General features: G+C 35.9%; 1 protein-coding gene across 4 annotated transcripts in view; it reads right to left on the bottom strand.

The window, feature by feature from the left end:
- SMC5 (structural maintenance of chromosomes 5) overlaps nt 1-22,604 on the bottom strand; it is a 105,511-nt gene that overhangs the window by 34,787 nt on the left and 48,120 nt on the right. For all 4 annotated transcript variants that reach the window (XM_053574813.1, XM_053574819.1, XM_053574821.1 and 1 more), the window contains 6 exons: nt 11,362-11,456; nt 10,669-10,801; nt 7,262-7,435; nt 6,994-7,163; nt 1,762-1,885; nt 1,227-1,349 (listed from right to left, as the gene is read on the bottom strand). In XM_053574813.1, the coding sequence (XP_053430788.1) occupies nt 1,227-1,349; nt 1,762-1,885; nt 6,994-7,163; nt 7,262-7,435; nt 10,669-10,801; nt 11,362-11,456 (819 nt within the window). The remainder of the gene's footprint in view (nt 1-1,226; nt 1,350-1,761; nt 1,886-6,993; nt 7,164-7,261; nt 7,436-10,668; nt 10,802-11,361; nt 11,457-22,604) is intronic.

Genomic DNA, 22,604 nt, shown 5'->3' with positions numbered 1-22,604 from the left:
AATTCTCAACTTATAACCAATACTGCCCCCTCTCTAAATTATTTTGAAGTAATCTCATTTCCTTTATAAATATTATAGCAATGTGTCTCTAAAAGATAAAGACTTAAAGAAATCCATAAATTATTAAACCTAATGATAACATCAATAGCATCAAATATTGAGCCTGTATTCAAATCTCCCTGTTTTTTTCTAATTTCTTTTAACAGTTGCTTTGTCCAAATCAGGATTAAAATAAAGTCTACACATTGTATTTGGTTACTATGTTTCTTAAGTTCCTTTTAACTTGAAGGTTCCCCCTTCCATTTTTCATTGAAATTTATTTTAGAAATAACACTGTCCAAGACAATAGGCACTAGTCATGTGTGGACATAAAGCACTTAACATATGGCTAGTGACTGAGAAACTGAATTTGAAATACGAATTTAAATTGAAAATCGATACTTGCTCCAGCTACCAGAAAATAGTAGAACTTCCATAGCTGACCATCTCCCTACACTGACCATCCCTTAGAGATGACCTAATTTTCACAGATGGGACATGCACCACATGTACGTAACAGTACAGTAGAGCTAGTTCCTTATGTTGACCACCTGTGTATGTTAACTATTTTTTACAATCCCTTAGGTGGTCAACTTACAGAGGTTCTACTATATACTTGGAACCACTGGGTATGTGAACCTACTTTTTCAACTATCAGTTTTATCAAGTCAAAATGCAGATCAAGTATTTCTTATGAAAATCAACCATCTGTCTTAAGATGTGTTTTAAGTGTAAAATAAAGTATTCTGACAACTTAATATTAAGAGATATAAAATATAGCTCATAATAGTTTTTCAATATTGATTACAAGTTGAAATGAAATGTTGTATATGTTATCCACAGGTTTGCTGCCATATTATCCTAGTTATGCTTCCATTTGGGGGATAAGATTTTGGGGATTAAAAGGCTATACCATTACTACATTGTTGCCAGATCTCTTTTGGGTTTTAAGTTAATCTGGTGGTATATCACATTTCCTCTCCGCCATCCATTATTTCCGTATTTTTCATTTCAGTCAGATACTGCCATGTACCCATTCTTAAGTGTTTCAAGTATTGCTTCCTCATCAGCTGGATATACTCAGCTTTTCAGATATATAAACTGCAAATAGTGATACATAATATATATATTTTCAAACTGGCCTGAGGCTGGACCCCCAAAATAAAAAATAAAGGACAAAGTCTTACCTCTGTGAGACGTAGTTGTGAAGATGCCGCCATGTAATCTGATTCTAATTTGTTCTTCTCAGAGATAACTGTAGTATTTTGAAGAATTAAATCTACTTTTTGTATATGCAAAGAAGTACAAATCTAGGAACAAAAATCCCTTATAGTTTAGTTTTTATGTTACTTATATTTTAGAACTAAGAAAACTAATATTTTATTTTTTAGAACAAAATTATAAACCATGAAAAAATGTTTCTATTGTGACTGCTGCTGCCTCTGACATAGTTTTTACAAGAAAAAATTTTAAGAGGTGTATTTATTAGGGGAAATAAAATAATTTAGCTCAGTGAATGTTTAAATTTTAACCCATTATTATCCCTAAAGGAAACATCAAGCAATTGAGCAAGCTAAAACTGATAAAAATCCTTTGCTCATACAATTAAAGTATGAAAAACTAACCAAAACCTTTCCTCTAATCAAGCTCTCTTATGATTTTACTATCTTTTTAATCTACCTGCCATTTCAAAAAATGACTAAAATTAAGAAAATGCTTTACCTTTATTAAGTTTGTTAATTCAGTAACAAGTTTGGCTTTTTGAACATTTATTTCTCTGATTTTAGTACTTGCTTTTCGTTCTTCTTCTTCAAGGTTGCAAGTATCCTGTTCCATCAGCTTTAAACTGTATGACACACAATGGTGTAAAAATCAGAGTTACAATAAATGACAGCCAAAATCCTTAAATCAACTATAATTTTCTGGGATATATTCAGCATTTCAGATATATAAACTGCTAGTTCCTAGACTAAACAATCATTTAGTATAACTCGTTGGGATCAAAAAGTATTTGCTGAGATATACATTTTGCCCAGCATAGTCTAGGTAATCCTAGTGATAACAATATAGAACCCGGAGTCAGAAAGATAGCTCTCAATTTCCTCTTTGCCACTCACTAATTAGCAGTATAATTGGACAACTCACTCTTCTGAGCTTTTCAGTTTCCTCGTCTGTAACATGCAGGTAATACTCCCCACAAAGGGCTGTGGTGAAGATTAAAAAAGGTAATACATGTAACACACTTAGTATATTATCTGCCCCAGAAGTGGTCTATTAAATGTAAGTTATTACTATTGTTATAAATATTATTTTTAAAAAACAGTCCCTTCCTTTAAGGAATTAAAAGTGAGGAGAGTTGATTAATAGGTAAAAAACACAATGAAGGGCGGCGCCTGTGGCTCAGTGAGTAGGGCGCCAGCCCCATATGCAGAGGGTGGCGGGTTCAAGCCCAGCCCCGGCCAAACTGCAACCAAAAAATGGCCGGGCGTTGTGGCAGGCGCCTGTAGTCCCAGCTGCTCGGGAGGCTGAGGCAAGAGAATCGCGTAAGCCCAAGAGTTAGAGGTTGCTGTGAGCCGTGTGACGCCACGGCACTCTACCCGAGGGCGGTACAGTGAGACTCTGTCTCTACAAAAAAAAAAAAAAAAACAAACACAATGAAAAGACAACACAACAACCCTAAAAGATATGCTACCTCAAAGATGAAGAAACTAAGCCTTAAAGAAGTTCAATAGGTTCTAAGATTACAGATGTTAAGTAGTAACATGGGTTTAACATCAGAGTTCATGTTTTTTTCCACCACACCATGCTGCCTCCAAGGAAAAAGGATAGAAGCAATAAAAAAAAAAAAAAAAAAGAAAAAAAGAAATTCAGTAGATATACACAGTGGCCTGAATGGTACAGAAAGAGTATGTTAGGGAGGGAAGGAAGGGATGTAAGTTGGAATGGATAGGGTGAAACAAGATTTAAGTAATTGTAAAGGCCAGTCTAAAGGAGAGTAGTGTTTAATTAAATTTTGTGTAGCAATGATAGGAAGCCATAGCAGACATTACTGAATGGGGTAGGAATACCCAAAGAAGATAAATTTTGCAGGTCTTCTGGATGAACTGAATGAAGAGAGGATGAGTCAGGGAGAGACCACTAGCCAAGTCACCACTGCAGCAGTCAGAAGTAAATAAAAGCAGGTATGAGAGAATAGGACGGTAATGGGTATAAAAAGTCCTTCTATTGCAAAAATCAACATTACTTTAAGAGGATAAAGTTTACTTTTAGACAAAGGGTCCAACGCAGCAGTTGCACAGTAAAAGTGAAGGGTTTTGTAGATGAGTAAAGATAGCAATGAAGTTAAGATTTAAAGTTTAAAAGGTTTAAAGTTAAAAAAAATTCTAGGAACCTAGGTTAAGTAGATTTTGCTTTATGCAACCAAGGTACATTATTTTTAAAATAAAAGTTGATAGGCAATGGTTTGCTTTAAAAAAAGATTAAGAAAGAACACATTTTCCTAATATGTTTCAAATATGACTCCACTTATAAATGTGTTTAGGATTACATGCTATCTAAGTAAACTTCTACCTTACTCAACAGTGTGCTTATTTATTACTGAGGATTGATTATGTCACTAACCTCTGTATCACTATCAAAACTCTTTAACAAAAAGAGTTAAAGGAACAATAACAAAAAGGTTTGGGCTGTGTCACTGGTAGGTTACAGTAAAAAATCTTAAAATTAGAACCACGTTCCTTCCTTTCCCCAAGATTTGACACCCTAAAGTTTTTGTCTTATATATTCCAGTTTCTACAAAATATCTACATTCAAAATAAAGTTATAGTCTTGCTCTTAGAATGGCTGCCTGGGCACCGAAAGGAAGCTAGTTTTCCTTTTAGAAAAAGACTTCTGACAACATTTATATTTTGTGTAAAATTCTGTGGAATATGTGACCTTAAGGCCAGGTAGGCATAATCCTAATTACAAGAAGAGAGACTACAACTGAATGAGTGAGATAAACCCTCAGGTGCTCAATCTCTTCTTTGTAAATCATCACAAACCCCTGGCTCCCTGTTCTCTCTCAGAACTGGAGAGAAAACAAGCCAAATTTCTTTTCTTCCAATGCCTCTCTTCCACCCTATCCTGCCATTCTGAATTCAATGGACATATTATTTGGGATATTCATCTAGGCCCTTTCTTTCTTTACCTCTCTCTTTCTTTCTTTTATTTTTTGAGACAGGGACTTGTTTTATCACCTAAGTTGGAGTACAGCAGCACAATCATAGCTCCCTGTAACTTCAAAGTCCTGAGCTCAAGCGATCCTCTTGCCTCAGCTTCCTGAGTCACTGGGAGTTCAGGTGCATGTCAGCACACCTGGCTAGGCTTTAACTTTTTTATTTTTTTATAAACACAGAACCTCACTATGTTGCTTAGTCTGGCTTCAAACTCCTAGCCTTGAGCAATCCTCCTGCCTTGGCCTCCCAAAGCACTGGGATAAAAGGCTTGAGACATGACACCTGAACTTAGGGTAGTAGTTCTTCAAATGTGGTCCACAAACCCTCAGGGATCCCTGCAATCATTTCAAGGGGTCTATGACATAAAAATTATTTTCACTATACTAAGATATCATTTGCTCTTCTCATTACAGGGACATTTGCAATGATGGTATAAAAGCAATGGTAAGTAAAAATGCCAGTGCTTTAGAATTAATTAAGGTAGTGGGCACCAAAGTATCACTAGATTCTTCACTGCCACGCAATGAAATTTACAGAAATGCCAAATTCACCTAAGAATGTCCCAAGGCAATAAAAATTTTTCAAGACCAGCGTGAGCTGGGTGTTATGGTGGGTACCTATAGTCCCAGCTATTTGGGAAGCTGAAGCCAGAGAATCACTTGAGCCCACAGGATTGAGGTTGCTGTGAGCTGTAACGCACTTCACCAAGGTGAAGAATATCTCACTTCAACAAAGTGAGAATATCTCAAAATAAATAAATTTTATTAAATCTCAGTATCTTATGTATATTTTAATATTCTATGTGACAGAACAGGAAGTATATAGTTCAGTCATCCTTTGATATCCATGGGCGACTGGTTCCAGGATCCATGGGGATACCAAAATCCATGGATGCTCAAATCCCTTACATAAAATGGTGTAGTATTTAAGTGTAGCCTACACACGTCCTCCTATATGCTTTCACCACCAGATTATTTATAATACTTAATACAATGTAAATGTTAAGTAAAATAGTTGTTACCAAGTATTCTTTAAGGAATGATTGGAAGAAAAAAATACATACACATACAGATGCAATCATCTTTTTTCCCCCCCAAATACTTGGTGAATCCATGGATGTAGACCCATGGATAAGGAGGACTTGATTGTACTTATAAAACACTTGTGCTGTATACAAAACTACAATGGTAATCTCAGGAAAAGTATTTCTGTGATTATTTATTTAAGCCTGGGGCTGGACACTTTTTTCATGGAATACAATTTTTACTTGAAAGAATGATAAAAAAATATTATTTAGATTTGGGTAATTGGCCATTTTTCTTTTTCCAAGAAAGAATAAAGTGAGCCTGTCATTTCAAGGAAAATAATTGACCATATTTATTAGTTACTTTGACAAAATTCAAGTTTTAAAATTAAAATTAATATTTTAGACAATTTGTATCCACTACTGAGCTTGGCAGCTTCCCAATTTTTAAAGGCTCTTCTGATGGGATCACTGATGAATGTGATTTTTTTTTTTCATAAAATGTGTCAACAGTTGAAAAATATGCAACTTGCTGAACCAGTATCTTCCAAATGACCAATGCATGATGTAACAAATTCACGAGTAAAACAACTATCTAAAATACAACAGATTAGATTCTACATTGCAAGCGAATAAACTACAGGTTGGCAAGTTTTGATCTGTATTAAAGTACCCACAATTATCTGAAACATCTATTAAAATACTCTTCTCACTTTCACCTGCACATTTCTTTTGAGACACGGTCTTGCCCTACCACCCTGGCTAGAGTGTAATTGTGTCATCATAGGTCACTGCAGTTTCGAAGACCTAAGCTCAAGTCATCTTCCTGCCTCAGTCTCTTGAGTAGCTGGAATTACAGGTACATGCCACTGTATTAGGCTAATTTTTCTATTTTTAGTAGAAATAGGGTCTTGCTCTTGCTCAGACTGGCTTCAAACTCTTGAGCTCATGAAATCCTCTCACCTCGGCCTCCCAGAGTGTTAGGATTACAGGCACGAGCCACTGTACTCAGCTGTCAACTACATATCTATGTGAAGCCAGATTTTCTTCACGTTAGCGAAACATCTCACAAAAGAATGAATACAGAAGTAGTACTAACTTCAACTAAAAGGAGATTTGCAAAAAACATAAAACACCACTCTCTTCTCATTAAATGTTATTTTGTCTTCTGGGTCTGCAGGCATGAACCACCATATCTGGCTATTTTTTTTTTTTTCTTTTTTTTTTTTTGTAGAGACAGAGTCTCACTGTACTGCCCTCGGGTAGAGTGCCGTGGCGTCACACGGCTCACAGCAACCTCTAACTCTTGGGCTTACGCGATTCTCTTGCCTCAGCCTCCCGAGCAGCTGGGACTACAGGCGCCTGCCACAACGCCCGGCTATTTTTTTTTTTGTTGTTGCAGTTTGGCCGGGGCTGGGTTTGAACCCACCACCCTCGGCATATGGGGCCGGCGCCCCACTCACTGAGCCACAGGTGCCACCCCATATCTGGCTATTTTTAATAAAATTTTTTTAAGATGAGATGGGTTTGTTGTTTTTTTTTTTTTAAACGAATTGATAAATATTTTGAACATCTTCAGTTTTAATTTCTAGTGAGGTAAATATTAACAGATATAGTCTATATAAACAAAACTGTGTTGTCACCACAGGATATAATAATCTCCCACATAGCCCTTTATGCTCCTCCCTCCCCCTCAAACAGGTTAAGAAATACCTTCCTAGTTTGGAACTAATTTTTTGTTCCAATTGTCGTTTCTTGGTTTTTCTCTCAAGAAGCTCCTTCTTCCTTTGTCTAAGTTCATTGTCTTTGTGTTCTAGATGTTTGCTTGTCTCACGTAAGGCAATCAACCCTGATTCCACTGCTTGCAATTTTCTGTTTATTTCCTATGGAATAGTCAAAATTGACAACATATTTTAAAAACAGTTAAAGTATAGAAATCCAGTTGATATTCTTCTCTAACATTCAAATCAAATTAACGGACCTTTAGCTGTTCTTCCAAGTGTCTTCTTTGCTCTAGGTCCACAGTAACTGTGAGAAACTGGGCAACTTTTAGAGAGGTGTTACTAGAAATAACTTTGTTTGAATAAAAAGAAGTTTTTACCACATACTTTTCTTCTGCTGTATAAATCTGTTTTAATCGGGTTTCTTGTATTACCTATAATGTAAAACAAAAGTATCAGCACACATCTAATAACAATTACATGTTTTAAAGGACTAAAGATGTAAAAAATGCAGACCAAGTAAAACTTGGAAGATCAAAATATTATATAAAAGTATTGGATACTTTCATTTTTTAACCTGTCCAAGAAAAGGCGATTGATCTATTTCAGGTCAATATTTTGGAAAACAATACTAAGGAAGAGAGAATTAGGATAAAACTAAAACAACTAGCAAAGTCAACTATACTTTTACTTCACTATACAACATCTCCCAAGAAAGTATACTTGTGGAGTTTTGTTATACCTAAAGAAGAAGCTGGGCACGGTGGCTCACACCTGTCATTCTAACACTGGGAAGCTGAGGTGAATGGACTGCCTGAGCTCAGGAGTTTAAGACCAGCCTGAGCAACAGCAAGATCCTGTCTCTAAAAATAGCCAGACGTTCTGGTGAGGGCCTGTAGTCCTAGCTACTCAGGAGGCTGAGGCAAGAGGATCACTTGAGCCCAAGACTTTGAGGTTGCTATGAGATATGACACCATGGCACCAAGGGTGACAAAGTGAGTGTTTTTAGAAACTCTGTCTTTAAAAAAAGAAAAAAGAAAGAAAAGGAAAAAAAAAAAGAGGAGATATTAGAAGCCAGGTGCTGCCCAGAAAACTGAACTACATTATCATGGGGAAGTCAGTTACTTTCCCTTACCCCTAGTTTTATTGTTTATATTTAGTTCCTATATATTTTGGAGAATACTCAAGTGAGTCATTTTCATGACTTTCAAAATACTGTCTTATATTTTTGTCTCAAGAATTTATACACAGATTTCATAAACTAAAACATATTCTAAACACTATATTATTATTAGATATTATTTTCTATATATTTATGAAGATTAAGCTGCTGCATTGTAGTTTTTTTCCTATCTTTTTTTTTTTTTTTTTTTTTTTTGTAGAGACAGAGTCTCATTTTACTGCCCTCGGTAGAGTGCTGTGGCATCACACGGCTCACAGCAACCTCCAGCTCTTGGGCTTACGTGATTCTCTTGCCTCAACCTCCCGAGTAGCTGGGACTACGGGCGCCCGCCACAATGCCCGGCTATTTTTTTGTTGCAGTTTGGCCGGGAATGGGCTTGAACCCGCCACCCTCGGCATATGGGGCTGGCGCCCTACTCACTGAGCCACAGGTGCCGCCCAGTTTTTTCCCTATCTTTAAAGGTTGATAACCAATACTCTTAAACCTTATTTCCCCCACCCCCAGAAGTTTATAGTTTAACCAAACAGGGAAGATGTATTTAAACACATTTAGTCAAGAGTGTATAGACTGGCATCCTAAATCCTGAGACATCTGGAATAAAGAGACAGACTGGATGAGGTTAGTCTACCCAAATTTCATAAAAATGAGCTTCCAACTGGGCTTGCACTGACAGAGATAGTAAGGGAAGGATACTTCCAGCAAGGAGGACGTCTCATCCTAAGGTCAGTTGACAATTTAACCAAAGGGAAGAGACTCAGAAATTAATGAGAGAACAAAAGCAGGATATAATCAATGTTATAGAACCCAAAATGTTAAAACTTGGTAAGAAAAATACATACTAAAAAATATATTTTTATTGTAAAAAAGAAAGATAGCCATTATTGCCATTATCCAGACATGAAATAAACAGAAGGACTGAGGATAAAAAGGTAGAAAGTTTCTTCAAGTATAAAGATGGCCAAGATAATGCTAGGGGCTTCACCAGGTACTTGAAATACTTCCTGACTTAGCTTTACCATTTATAATGTCTGAAAAGTGTGTTTATATACAATGTATATAAATTTAGCATTGGAGCAATAAGGTATAAGAAACATTTAATGTTTCCAAGAATTTTAAAAATATCATTTATATAAAACAGAGATTAAGATTAATGAAAAATTCCTGGAAAAGAAATAAAGAGGAAGGAAAGAATTCATTTCATTTTCACAGTAAATTACATGAATTCCAAATTTATTTCTCTTATACAAATAGCACTGTTAAAGCTCCCCAGGTAACTTAAAATGTTAAAAGTAAAAATGCATAAAAATAATTCAAGCACCAGTCAAAATGTAAAGGAATTTCTCCAAATTAAGTAACTACTCTTTTCTATCAGAAAGTGTAGCTATAAAAGTCCTTATTAAACTTTCTTCTGTCTTCTGCATTAGTAAAAATTTCTTAGTACTTAAGTATCTTCTTTCAGACATAGCCCTGAAATTATGATCAGAATTGGTTTGGTGTGTATATACACACGGTCCTGTCATCCTTTCTAAAGCCAGTGAATTAAGACACAAGAGAGGTACATCCACATGGGGAGTCCTAATTTGGGGTTCTGCAAATGATTATCATAATACAAAGTAATTTCTAATCAAAAGACAGGCAACTTAATAAAAGTAACATGTTTTTGCAAAATGGCTTGGTAACCAACCCTCATTTCTCTTATCTGTCAATGAAGTGAAGAGAGCCCACAAATGAATTATCTTAGGAATACAGTACACTGATTGCTAAGAATTTAAAACATATTTTCTACTAAATTAAAAATATAAAACATATTTTCTAATAAACTAAATGTTATATAGCAGGTAGGTCTATAATTGGATTCCAGATACTTATGAACAGTATTAATACAGCAACTTGATTTTGTGGAAAAACCTCTTTCTGCCTGTGATAAAAGTGCACATGATTGGGAGTCAGGGAGATCATTTGTAAGAAGAAAATTCCAAACAGCATTAGCAGAATATAAGAACGAAGAGTTTCTGTGCTTATACATACTGGCCAAATAAATGAGATCCTATGAGGCATGGTCATTCATATATCTTAAGTAAAAGATCAAAATCTTAAGTAAAGCTTTAAGAAGGGGAAGGCTTTCCAAAACAGTTCCATACTCCTGATTACACTTCTAAATTGTCTGAAAGATAAATCTTGAACACAAGAATTTAAATGACCATTAATATAATGTCTGAACATAGATTTGTCAAGCCAAGGAAGAATCAGGTAAGAGTACTGGGTTTCTCTTTTCAGGTTTTAAAGGTCTGAAGGTATTTGTTTATTAACTTCACATCACTCCTGTCATAAAATTAATAGTCAACAGTCACTACTTTATATCAAAAATATTAAAAGAAACAACAGAATGATACACTTATTCAAACTTCTGACACTTTTTCCTTGCTTTTAGCTAAAAAGTTTTAATAGAACTAAGTTTGTGATAATGATGCAATAATTTCTTACTCGTTCAATTCTTTCTCTGGTTCTTTCAGTTCCTACAGGAACTTCATGAATATGATACTGAGAGCAAAGGTAACTCATTACAGGATCGGGTGCATCGAATAATTCTCTCAAATAAGAGAAAAATCCATATTTTCTGAAAGGAAAAGTACTGATTAGATTTTCTTAAGCCATCATTCAAAAAAATCAGAGTAAATTTGTAGCCAATAAGCAGTAAATAAATTATAAATTATTTCAACAATGATACAGGAATCCTAAGTCTTTTTTTGATAGATTTTAAAAATCACTAAATGGTATTACTATTTACTTTCCACAAAAATTTAACTTTTTGTTTTTATATCCAGAGGATGTCTGCTTATACCTAGAGTTATGTAATTTTTACATTTAGACCTTCTGGAATTATTTTTGCATTATGAAGTGATGGTTTGTCATTTCACTTTCCCAATAACTAACCATTTTGGTAGCTTTTATTAAGTAGTCCAATATTGGTCTTTTCTGAAACATCATCTTCATTGTATACTAACTATATCATGCTTTGTTCCTGGGCCTAAATGCTTTCTTGTTTTAGACTTATGTGGAGATCCTAAAAGAAAATAACCCGGCTTATGACAAACATTTATGTGTAAAAGAGATAATTTAAAACATATGTAATTACTCGATACTAAAAATAGTCTTAGTAATAATTTTCAGACTTACTTTAGCTCATTCAGAGATCTTGAAGGTGCTTTGTCTGCATATGAACTCTGTGGAGCAGTAACAGCATTTACTCTCAATTTTTTATTGTCACGAACCTGAATATAGGGAAATGAAAATTAACCATACATTGTCAACTAAAATGACCTTTAACCATATTCCTACTGGCTTTCATGGAATGGATGAGAAATTTAAACACTGGATATCTGATACTACTTAGAAGAAAATTTTACTGTGAAAATGATACCACAGTTATGTGATTTTACAAAAAGAGTCCATTTCTTTGAAAAATACTGACATATATTCATATGAAACAATGTCTAAGATTTGCTTTAAAATAATACGGGGAAAAGGGGGAAAAATAATGCAGAAGGTGGATAGTTATGCTTCTAATACTTACAAATTACATGGTATTGGGCTAAAGATCATAAACCCAGGTCAAAATTTAAAAAATAATTATTTTAAGGCACTAACAGGAGAAAAGGAGTTGACGTTTGAAAGATAAGAATAGCAGCACTAGGAGAGATTTGCATTCATGTGGTTGTGGCTTGACGACATTCCTCAATCTGGAGCATGAGGAGAGGGGATGAAACTCAGGTAGAAAGCTGAAGTTTTTCTGGCTGGAGGAATCACAGGATGAAGTTTTGAGTGACTAAAATGACTGTAAAGTAAGAAGGTAAGCCCTTAGAAGAAGAGTGTCGAAAAGTGAGAAGCCTCAAAATCTCTATTTAAATTCTGATTTTAACCCTTGGCTGCCTCTTGAACTATGAATGCATAGGAAAACTCCAGAAAGCTAGAGGAAAGCAATAAGCAGAAAGCTGGGGGGGAGGAGGGGAAGAAGGAAAGAAAAACAACTGAATGGAGATTTTATTTTAGCTGCTGTCCATTGCTTAGGAGACACAGTTCGGAGTTTGAGTCTAGCTAAGTTAATTGCCTACTATCTCTTTAGAAGAAAGAAAACTGAACCTAGTCTCTACAATGCATCATCCACAATTCCAGTACACAATAAAAAAAACCTATACTATGCATGAGAAGAATAAACTGTTATCACAATAATGAGAAAATGAGGAACTGACCCCACAAGACCTGGATGTTAACATTAGCAGATAATTTGGAAGCATTATATACATATATTCAAGAAAACTATGGTCATAATGAATGAAGAGAACTTTGGCAGACAAAAATAAAAGAGAATTAAATGGAAATTCTAAAACTAAAACATGTAGTAATTTGAAATTAAAAATTCTTTGATGGAATTTTAGAGGTGAAAAGAGCCTAGAAACATTAAAAACAAAATATTATGAAAAATTTCATGCCAAAAACATAAAAGAACTGGAAAAAAATCCTTAAAAACACAATGTGCCAAATTTGAAACAAGAAGGAAAAACTTAAATAGCTTTTATGCTTATTAGAAAAATTATATTTGTTATATAAAAATATTCCAATGATGAAAACTCTAGACCCAGATGTTTTCATTGATAAATTTGATGAAATAGTTAAGGAAGCAACAATACCTAAACTCTGAAGAAAACAGAAGGAAAGAATACTTCCCACATCATTTTATGATACCAGCATAATCCTAAATCTGACAAAATTCAACAAAAACACTAGAAAAAGACTAGAAACCAGTATCGCTCATGAATACACATACATAAATATTAGCAAACAGAACCCAACAACATATGAACATGATACATGACCAAGCCAGTTTATCTCAGGAATGTCAGATTGATGTAATACTAAAAAAAGGTCAACTAATCTGATTTACCATATTAACAAAATAAAGTACAAAAAAAATATGATCATCTCACTAGATGTAGGAAAACACCTGACAAAATTCAAAAGCCACTCACGATAAAAATTTTCAGCAAAATAGGAACAGAGGAAAATTTCTTCAACCTGATAAAGGGAATCTATAAAAACTCTATAGCAAATACCATGCTTAATGATAAAATACTAAGTGCTTTAGAAACGCGCAAAGACGTCTGATTTTACCATTTCTCTTCCATACTGTCCCTGGAAGTACGAGTCAATGTAATGAAGCACAATAAAGAGATAAAAGACTAAAAGGAAGTAAAACCATCTATTTGCAAAAGATAGGTCTTTCTACACTAAAAATCCTATGGAATCTACAAAGCAACTACAAGCATACTTCACTGCACTTTGCTTTTCCTAAGATTTGTAGGTCTCTCTCTTTTTTTTTTTTTGTTTTTTTAACAAACTAAAGGTTTGTGGCAACCCAACATCCAACTAATCTATTGGTGTCATTTTTCCAACAGCATATGCTCACTTCATGTCTCTGCCACATTCTGGTAATTCTCCCAATATTTCAAACTTTTTCATTATTATTTTATCTGTTAGGATGCTGCACTATGAACAGTGATCTTTGATGTTACTACTGCAATTGTTTCGGGAAGCCACAATCACAACCACATAAGGGACAAACTTAATCAATAAACGTTGTTCTGACTCTTCTACCAACCACAAGTTCCTGGTCTCTTTCCCTCTCCCCAGGCTTCTCAATTTGCTAAGACACAATATTGAAATTAGGCTGATTAGGAGGCGGAGCAAGATGGCAGCCGAGTAACAGCTTCCTTGCATCTGGGCACCGTGAGTCTGGGGAGATAGGACTCCAGGCATCTCTGGCTGGTGGGAACTGCCTATCATCACTCCTACGAAGATACAGGGAGTCAGCGAGAGACTTCTGGACCCCAAGAGGAGGACTAACACAGTGGAAAACTGTCGCGTGTGTTCAATCCGTCTAAACCCGCCCACAACTTCCACAGGCACAAGAACTTAAAGAGCAAGAGGAAGTGAAAGGAAAATTAGGGCAAGGAAACAGATAAAAGAAATCACTCATGAGGAAGAATCAGCAGAAAACTCCAGGCAACATGAAGAACCAGTCTAGAACAACCCCGCCAAGGGACCATGAGGTAGCTACTGCAGATGATTCCACCAGTATAGAAATGTTAGGAATGACAGAAAGGGAATTTAGAATACACATGTTGAAAACAATGAAAGAAATGATGGAAACAATGAAGGAAATTGCTAATAAAGTGGAAAATAACCAAAAGGAAATCCAAAAACAGAATCAAATAAGAGATGAACGATATGAAGAATATAAAAAGGATATAGCAGACCTGAAGGAACTGAAACAGTCAATTAGGGAACTTAAAGATACAATGGAAAGTATCAGCAACAGGTTAGACCACGCAGAAGAAAGAATTTCAGAGGTAGAAGACAAAGTTCTTGAGATAACTCAGACAGTAAAAGAGGCAGAAAAGAAGAGAGAGAAAGCAGAACGTTCACTGTCAGAATTATGGGACTTTATGAAGCGTTCCAACATACGAGTTATAGGAATTCCAGAAGGGGAAGAAGAATGCCCCAGAGGAATGGAAGCCATACTAGAGAATATTATAAAAGAAAATTTCCCAAACATCACCAAAGATTCTGACACACTGCTTTCAGAGGGATATCGGACCCCGGGTCACCTCAACTCTAACCGAGCTTCTCCAAGACACATTGTGATGAACCTGTCCAAAGTCAAGACAAAAGAAAAGATTCTGCAAGCTGCCAGGAGTAAGCGCCAGTTGACCTACAGGGGCAAATCCATCAGAGTTACCGCAGACTTCTCTAATGAAACTTTCCAAGCAAGAAGACAATGGTCATCTACCTTTAATCTACTTAAACAGAACAATTTTCAGCCCAGAATTCTGTACCCTGCTAAGCTAAGCTTCAAAATTGACGGAGAAATCAAATCATTTACGGATATACAAACATTGAGGAAATTCGCCACAACAAGACCAGCTCTACAGGAAATACTTCAACCTGTTCTGCACACTGACCACCACAATGGATCAGCAGCAAAGTAAGAACTCAGAAATTAAAGGACAGAACCTAACCTCCACACTGATGCAAAAGATAAAATTAAGCAATGGACTCTCACCAAATAAGATGAATAGAATACTACCACACTTATCAATTATCTCAATAAATGTTAATGGCTTGAATTCCCCACTGAAGAGACATAGATTGGCTGATTGGATTAAAAAACACAAGCCATCCATTTGCTGTCTGCAAGAAACACACCTGGCTTCAAAAGACAAATTAAAGCTCCGAGTCAAGGGTTGGAAGACAATTTTTCAGGCAAATGGAATTCAGAAGAAAAGAGGAGTTGCAATCTTATTTTCAGATACATGTGGATTTAAAGCAACTAAAGTCAAAAAACACAAAGATGGTCACTTTATATTGGTCAAGGGAAAACTACAACAAGAAGACATTTCAATTCTAAATATTTATGCACCCAATTTAAATGCTCCCAGATTCTTGAAGCAGACCTTACTCAGTCTGAGCAATATGATATCTGATAATACCATCATAACAGGGGACTTTAGCACACCTCTTACAGAGCTGGACAGATCCTCTAAACAGAAATTAAACAAAGATGTAAGAGATTTAAATGAGACCCTAGAACAACTATGCTTGATAGACGCATATAGAACACTCCACCCCAAAGATAAAGAATATACATTCTTCTCATCACCCCATGGAACATTCTCCAAAATTGATCATATCCTGGGACACAAAACAAATATCAACAGAATCAAAAGAATTGAAACTTTACCTTGTATCTTTTCAGACCATAAGGCATGAAAGGTGGAACTCAACTCTAACAAAAATGCTCGACCCCACCCAAAGGCATGGAAATTAAACAATCTTCTGTTGAATAACAGATGGGTGAAGGAAGAAATAAAACAGGAAATCATTAACTTCCTTGAGCATAACAACAATGAAGACACAAGCTACCAAAACCTGTGGGATACTGCAAAAGCAGTTTTGAGAGGAAAATTCATCGCTTTAGATGCCTACATTCGAAAAACAGAAAGAGAGCACATCAACAATCTCACAAGAGATCTTATGGAATTGGAAAAAGAAGAACAATCTAAGCCTAAACTCGGTAGAAGAAAAGAAATATCCAAAATCAAATCAGAGATCAATGAAATTGAAAACAAAAGAATCATTCAGAAAATTAATGAAACAAGGAGTTGGTTTTTTGAAAAAATAAATAAAATAGATAAACCATTGGCCAGACTAACTAGAAATAGAAAAGTAAAATCTCTAATAACCTCAATCAGAAACGATAAAGGGGAAATAACAACTGATCCCACAGAGATACAAGAGATCATCTCTGAATACTACCAGAAACTCTATGCCCAGAAATTTGACAATGTGAAGGAAATGGATCAATATTTGGAATCACACCCTCTCCCTAGACTTAGCCAGGATGAAATAGACCTCCTGAACAGACCAATTTCAAGCACTGAGATCAAAGAAACAATAAAAAAGCTTCCAACTAAAAAATGCCCTGGTCCAGATGGCTTCACTCCAGAATTCTATCAAACCTTCAAGGAAGAGCTTATTCCTGTACTGCAGAAATTATTCCAAAAAACTGAGGAAGAAGGAATCTTCCCCAACACATTCTATGAAGCAAACATCAACCTGATACCAAAACCAGGAAAAGACCCAAACAAAAAGGAGAATTTCAGACCAATCTCACTCATGAATATAGATGGAAAAATTCTCAACAAAATCCTAGCCAATAGATTACAGCTTATCATCAAAAAAGTCATTCATCATGATCAAGTAGGCTTCATCCCAGGGATGCAAGGATGGTTTAACATACGCAAGTCCATAAACGTTATCCACCATATTAACAGAGGCAAAAATAAAGATCATATGATCCTCTCAATAGATGCAGAAAAAGCATTTGATAAAATCCAGCATCCTTTTCTAATTAGAACACTGAAGAATATAGGCATAGGTGGCACATTTCTAAAACTGATTGAAGCTATCTATGACAAACCCACAGCCAATATTTTACTGAATGGAGTAAAACTGAAAGCTTTTCCTCTTAGAACTGGAACCAGACAAGGTTGTCCTCTGTCACCTTTACTATTCAACATAGTGCTGGAAGTTCTAGCCAATACAATTAGGCAAGACAAGGAAATAAAGGGAATCCAAATGGGAGCAGAGGAGGTCAAACTCTCCCTCTTTGCTGATGACATGATCTTATACTTAGAGAACCCCAAAGACTCAACCACAAGACTCCTAGAAGTCATCAAAAAATACAGTAGTGTTTCAGGATATAAAATCAATGTCCACTAGTCAGTAGCCTTTGTATACACCAATAACAGTCAAGATGAGAAGCTAATTAAGGACACAACTCCCTTCACCATAGTTTCAAAGAAAATGAAATACCTAGGAATATACCTAACGAAGGAGGTGAAGGACCTCTATAAAGAAAACTATGAAATCCTCAGAAAGGAAATAGCAGAGGATATTAACAAATGGAAGAACATACCATGCTCATGGATGAGAAGAATCAACATTGTTAAAATGTCTATACTTCCCAAAGCAATCTACCTATTCAATGCCATTCCTATCAAAGTATCTACATCGTACTTTCAAGATTTGGAAAAAATGATTCTGCGTTTTGTATGGAACCGGAAAAAACCCTGTATAGCTAAGGCAGTTCTTAGTAACAAAAATAAAGCTGGGGGCATCAGCATACCAGATTTTAGTCTGTACTACAAAGCCATAGTGCTCAAGACAGCATGGTACTGGCACAAAAACAGAGACATAGACACTTGGAATCGAATTGAACACCAAGAAATGAAACTAACATTTTACAACCACCTAATCTTTGATAAACCAAACAAGAACATACCTTGGGGGAAAGACTCCCTATTTAATAAATGGTGTTGGGAGAACTGGATGTCTACATGTAAAAGACTGAAACTGGACCCACACCTTTCCCCACTCACAAAAATTGATTCAAGATGGATAAAGGACTTAAATTTAAGGCATGAAACAATAAAAATCCTCCAAGAAAGCATAGGAAAAACACTGAAAGATATTGGCCTGGGGGAAGACTTCATGAAGAAGACTGCCATGGCAATTGCAACAACAAAAATAAACAAATGGGACTTCATTAAACTGAAAAGCTTCTGTACAGCTAAGGAGACAATAACCAAAGCAAAGAGACAACCTACACAATGGGAAAGGATATTTGCATATTTTCAATCAGACAAAAGCTTGATAACCAGGATCTATAGAGAACTCAAATTAATCCACATGAAAAAAGCCAACAATCCCATGTATCAATGGGCAAGAGACATGAATAGAACTTTCTCTAAAGATGACAGACGAATGGCTAACAAACACATGAAAAAATGTTCATCATCTCTATATATTAGAGAAATGCAAATCAAAACAACCCTGAGATATCATCTAACCCCCGTGAGAATGGCCCACATCACAAAATCTCAAAACTGCAGATGCTGGCGTGGATGTGGAGAGAAGGGAACACTTTTACACTGCTGGTGGGACTGCAAACTAGTACAACCTTTCTGGAAGGAAGTATGGAGAAACCTCAAAGCACTCAACCTAGACCTCCCATTCGATCCTGCAATCCCATTACTGGGCATCTACCCAGAAGGAAAAAAATCCTTTTATCATCAGGACACTTGTACTAGACTGTTTATGGCAGCTCAATTTACCATTGCCAAAATGTGGAAACAGCCTAAATGCCCACCAACCCAGGAATGGATTAACAAGCTGTGGTATATGTATACCATGGAATACTATTCAGCTATTAAAAAAAATGGAGACTTTACATCCTTCGTATTAACCTGGATGGAAGTGGAAGACATTATTCTTAGTAAAGCATCACAAGAATGGAGAAGCATGAATCCTATGTACTCAATCTTGATATGAGGACAATTAATGACAATTAAGTTTATGGGGGGGGGGAAGCAGAAAGAGGGATGGAGGGAGGAGGGTGGGGCCTTAGTGTGTGTCACACTTTATGGGGGCAAGACATGATTGCAAGAGGGACTTTACCTAACAATTGCAATCAGTGTAACTGGCTTATTGTACCCTCAATGAATCCCCAACAATTAAAAAAAAAAAAAAAAAGAAATTAGGCTGATTAATAACCTTACAATGACCTCTACATGTTCAAGTAAAAGGAAGAGTTGCAAAACTCTTACTTTGAATCAAAAGCTGAAAATGATCAAGCTTAGTGAGCAAGTCCAAAGCGGAGACAGGAAGAAAGCCAACTTTCTTGGACCAAATGATTAACCAAGTTGTGAATGCAAAGGAAAAGTTCTTGAATAAAATTAAAAGTGCTACTCCAGTGAACTCACAAATGATAAAATAAAAAAGCCTTTTTGCTAATAACAGAAGTTTTAGTGATCCGGACAAAAGATTAAACCAATTAAGGCCAAAGCATAATCTGGAGCAAGCCCTAACCTTCTTCAATTCTTTGAAAGCTGAGAGAGATGAGGAAATTGTAGAAGAAAAGTTTGAAGCTAGCAGAGATTTGTTCATGAGGTTTAAAGAAGCCATCTCTACAACATGTAAGTGCAAGGTGAAGCTGTAAGTGCTGATGCAGACGCAGCAGGTTATCCAGAAGATCTAGCTAAAATCATTAAGGAAGGTGGCTACACTAAACAACAGATTTTCAGGGTAAACAAAATGGCCTTCTATCAGAAGAAGATGCCATCTACAACTTTCACAGCTAGAGTCAATATCTGGCTTCAAAGCTTCAAAGGACATGATAAGTCTTTTGTAAGGAACTAATGCAGCTAGTGATCAATTATAAGTTGAAGTCAATAATCATTTACCATTCCAAAACTCCTAGGGCCCTCAAAAATTGTGATAAATCTACTCTGCCAATAGAAATGGAACAAAGCTTGGATGTTTGGAGCACAGTTTACTGAATATTTAAAGCATATCGTTAAGAACAATTGCTCAGAAAAAAAGATTCCTTTCAAACTACAGCTGCTCATTGACAATGACCCTGGCCACCCAACAGCTTTGATGCAGATGTACAAGACTAATGTGGTTTTCATGCCTGCTAATACAACATTCATTCTTTAGCTCATGGATCACGGAGTAATCTTGACTTTCAAGTGTTATTTTTTCATAAAGTTATAGCTACATTACAATATTACAAAGTTATAGCTACAATACATTTCATAAAGCTATAGCTATCATAGATAGTGATTTCTTTGATGGATCTAGGCAAAATAAATTGAAAATGTTCTGGAAAAGATTCACCACTTTACATGATTAAGAACATTTATGATTTAAGGGAGAAGGACAAGATAACAACATTAACAGGAGTTTGGAAGAAGCTGATTCCAACCTTCGTGTATGATTTTGAGGGGTTTAACACCAGTGGAGGAAGTCACTAAAGACGTAACAAAAATACCAAGAGAACTAGAATTAAAAGTGGAGGCTGCACATGTGAATTACTGCAGTCTCATGATAAAATTTCAATAGTTACATTTTCCTTTGCTATGTCGCATTTTTAAAAATTTCAGAACATTAGAGAATACACGTTTTTTTACATTCAAGATCTGAAACTTAAAAGTTTGTGATTTGCCACTACGTACTTATGCTGACAGCACCATACAAACAACTCAGAAAGGTTTCATAGCCTTGGTGTATCAGTATCTCACAGTTATATTCACATCAACATGAGGTGGCATCTTGAAGAGTGTTCATTACTGCTGCATGCTTTCTTGTGCTATCACAAATCTTCAGAGCTTGAATTAGAGCAACGAATAAATATTCACATTTCTTGTTAAATTTGGCAAGAGTGGAAGTGAAATCAAGGATGGGTTAGTCCAAGTTTATAGGGCTAATGCATGAAGAAAATAGCAGTGTACAAGCAGATTAACAGGTTTTGAGAGAGAGAGAGAGAGAGAGAGAGAGAGAGAGACTGATGAAGAGAGGTCAGGGCTGCCAGTAATGAGCAGAACTCATGAAAACATTGCATAAATTTGTCAAATTATGCATAAAAATGATTGAGAAGCACAGCAGACAAAGTAAGTTATCAATGGAGAAAGAGAAAATTCTTTTTTTTTTTTTAGAAAAAGAAAAATCTTAATTTAAAATCTTGGCATAAGAAAGGTGTGGCCCTGGAATCACAATGCACCGGCTCACACGGCTCTGTCTTTGTTGGAGTTTTTAGTCAGTAAACAAATAGGTGCATTGGGACACCCTCCCTACTCACCTGATCTGGCTGGCCCCCAAGGACTTTTTCTTTCCAAGATAAAGAAAATATTGAAAAGAAGACATTCTGACGACATTCAGGACATAAAGGATAATACAATCACATTTCTGATAGCCATTCCAGAAAAAGAATCCAAACTGCTTTGAAGGGTGAACTAGGCACTGGCATTGCTGCATAGCTTCTCAAAGAGTACTTCGAAGGTGACTATAGTGATATTCAGCAATGGGGTATGTACCACTTTTTCTAGGATGAGTTCATGAACTTACTGACAGACCTTATACATTGTTTTTTATACAGACTCAGTTCTGTGACCTTTGACCCAGACAGTGTGCATTATATCCAACAGTTATGAATTTATCCATCCCCTCCTCCCTTGCCTGAGTTACTTCTTATGAACAGAAAGTAGTTTCTTGATATGGAATTTACTCCTGTGAGGATGCTGTGAACATGGTTGAAATACATGTGTTATAGCACAATTTATTGTACTTTATAATGGAGAAATAATAAAGTAAGTAGGGTTAAGTGTAAATAATCAGTGAATCTGATTTGTGGGCTTTATGAGAATAAAGAAGTTCCATGTACTATTCTCACAAACTTTCTGCTAGTTTGAAATGATACAAAAATAAGAAGCTATCAAGAAAAAAACAGCTGGGCATGGTGGTTCATGCCTAAATTCCAGCACTCTGGGAAGCCGAGGCCGGAGTTTAAGATCAGTCTGAGCAAGAGGGAGACCCCGCCTCTAAAAAATAGCCGGGCATTGTGGCAGGTGCCTATAGTCCCAGCTACTTGGGAGGCTGAGGCAAGAGGAATGCTTGAGCCCAGGAGTTTGAGGTTGCTGTGAGCTATGATATCATAGCACTCAACTGAGGGGCAACAAAGTGAGACTATCTCAAAAAAACAAACAAAAAAAAGAAGGTAAAAAAAAAAAAACCAACAAAGAAGTAGAGGTATAAATGAAATAATATCAGTCATGAGTCAACATATCATACGGGGTGAGTTGTCATTAAAATCTATTGTTGTCGTGGTTACATTAAATAAAACTGAATTATACATTAAGAAAGTAATCTCCTTGCTTTGGTTATCGTCACCTTAGCTGTACAGAAGCTTTTCAGTTTAATGAAGTCCCATTTGTTTATTTTTGTTGTTGTTGCAATTGCCATGG

This window comes from Nycticebus coucang, chromosome 2 (genome assembly GCF_027406575.1).
Source record: "Nycticebus coucang isolate mNycCou1 chromosome 2, mNycCou1.pri, whole genome shotgun sequence".
Taxonomy (NCBI): domain Eukaryota; kingdom Metazoa; phylum Chordata; class Mammalia; order Primates; family Lorisidae; genus Nycticebus; species Nycticebus coucang.
The sequence above is the reverse complement of the archived record's forward strand: the minus strand, read 5'-3'. Positions and strand labels throughout refer to the sequence as shown.